The sequence below is a fragment of the Panicum virgatum genome, chromosome 8N, assembly GCF_016808335.1.
Source record: "Panicum virgatum strain AP13 chromosome 8N, P.virgatum_v5, whole genome shotgun sequence".
Taxonomy (NCBI): Eukaryota; Viridiplantae; Streptophyta; class Magnoliopsida; order Poales; family Poaceae; genus Panicum; species Panicum virgatum.
Window position 1 is genome coordinate 15,396,976 of NC_053152.1, and position 1,813 is coordinate 15,398,788.

General features: G+C 47.2%; 1 protein-coding gene across 1 annotated transcript; it reads left to right on the plus strand.

Moving 5' to 3' along the window:
* Nucleotides 1–294: 294 nt before the first annotated feature.
* LOC120684821 lies at nucleotides 295–1,593 on the plus strand. Its single transcript, XM_039966687.1, has 2 exons — nucleotides 295–501; nucleotides 1,207–1,593. The coding sequence occupies exons 1-2, from the start codon at nucleotides 295–297 to the stop codon at nucleotides 1,591–1,593; spliced, it is 594 nt and encodes a 197-aa protein (XP_039822621.1).
* Nucleotides 1,594–1,813: the final 220 nt, after the last annotated feature.

Consider the following 1,813-nt stretch of genomic DNA (forward strand, 5'->3'; position numbering starts at 1 on the left):
AGTTTAGAAGTTTTTCAGGAGTCCTTTCTCGCTCGTTGTCCTCCCAGGTGCTACCTCTCTAAGGTATAGAATCTCCTGTGTGTCAAATGGTCATAGACTAGCCATTTATCATACCCGTTATCTGGCTTACCCCTACTGAATTAGTTGGTCGATAGATTCAGTAAAGGTTGCCACTATAATTCACCCAACTTCAATCCAAATCCTCAGAGAATTGGGCGAATTGTGAGACGCCGTGTCGTCCCACCCCAGAAGAAACCCACTTGGAACCCTTGTTTATCCGTCTCAGCACCACCCATGGCCAAGACTCTCAGGCAGTACACGGCCCCGTCCAGTAGCCACATCATTACTGGACTGAATAATGACCATGACAATGATGGCTTTGAGCTCAAATCGGGACTGGTGAACATGGTTAAAGCGAGTCCATTCTGTGGGAATGCATCAGAAGATGCCAACGCTCACCTCCAGAATTTCCTGGAAGTGAGCAGCACTATCAACCCAGAGGTACCACGATGGATAATGTCCGTCTTCGGCTGTTCTCATTCTCCTTGCTAGGCAAGGCAAAGATGTGGTTCTACACCAACAAGGCAGACTTCACCACATGGGATGCCTGCTCCAATGCATTCCTAACAAAATACTTCCCGGTGGGCAAAACCAATGCCCTCCGGAGCAAAATCTCTGGATTTCAGCAGCTGCCGGATGAAGCCATTCCGGAAGCTTGGGAGAGATTCCAGGAGTGTCAGACCCGGGGCAGCGGGATTGCTCACAGGCATAGAATGTTCTAGAATAAAGGATAGCACATGGATGTATCTTACCTCTCTTGTAACTACCCGAATAGGAGTAGGACTAGCTGCAGTACAAGAAAACTACCCGATCATGTTGTAGTAGGACTCCAATTGTACTTGTCTAGGACTTTCCATGTAACCCTATCCCCCCAGATATATAAGGGCGGGCAGGGACTCTCTCAAAACATCGTCAACACCTAAGGCAATACAAACCACCACACAAGACGTAGGGTATTACGCAACTCGCGGCCCGAACCTGTCTAAATGTTTGTGTTCCTTGCACCATCGAGTTCCAGAGCAGTCGATCCCTACCTACAAACCTTACTGCTAAGGGTATCCCTGAGTAGGCTTGGCGGTAAACACCGACAAGGAGTACATTGCAACATGTCCCCACCATGGCATGGAAGTGTGGCTGATCATTCAGAGTTTCTTCCATGGCCTGAACATGCCAGCCCAGTACCACATTGATGAAGCATCAGGTGGCTCATTCCTTTCGCTTAGCGTCAACGCAGCGAAAGCGCTGGTAGAGAAGATTACTTCCAACCAGAGTTGGAAAGGTGAAAGGCAGCAACATCCCCGCAAGGGAATTCATCATATCGATAGTGTTGATATGCTTGCTGCCAAGATGGATCTTCTCATGAAGAGACTGGAGTCTCCGCACCAGGAGGCCAACCAGGTTATGGATTCTCGCATGACATGCGAGACTTGTGGAGAAACTGGACATACAGGCAACTCTTGCCCAATTACCCAGGAGGAAGCACATTTCGTTGGAGCGAACAACTCTAATAATTCAGGCTTCCATCCTCAGTAGGGTTGGAATTCCAAGCCCAACCTCCCCTTCGGTCAACAACAAGGTATGGACTTTAATAACAATTTTCAGCCTACTTTAAATTACCTAGTTTATGGCTAGAAGCAGATTAATGCTAACATTTGTAAGAAGTTTCTTGCCAATGATAAAATCTTAGAATCTTTGGCCGGACAACTAGAGGGCAAAAACTCTGTTATTAAAAACCAGTTGAGCTTCAATAAAA

Coding starts and splice junctions, on each gene's coding strand:
- LOC120684821 (XM_039966687.1), top strand. CDS start 295: ATGGCCAAGACTCTCAGGCAGTACACGGCCCCGTCCAGTAGCCACATC. Junction 502..1,206: donor GCAGCACTATCAACCCAGAG/GTACCACGATGG, acceptor CTGATCATTCAG/AGTTTCTTCCATGGCCTGAA.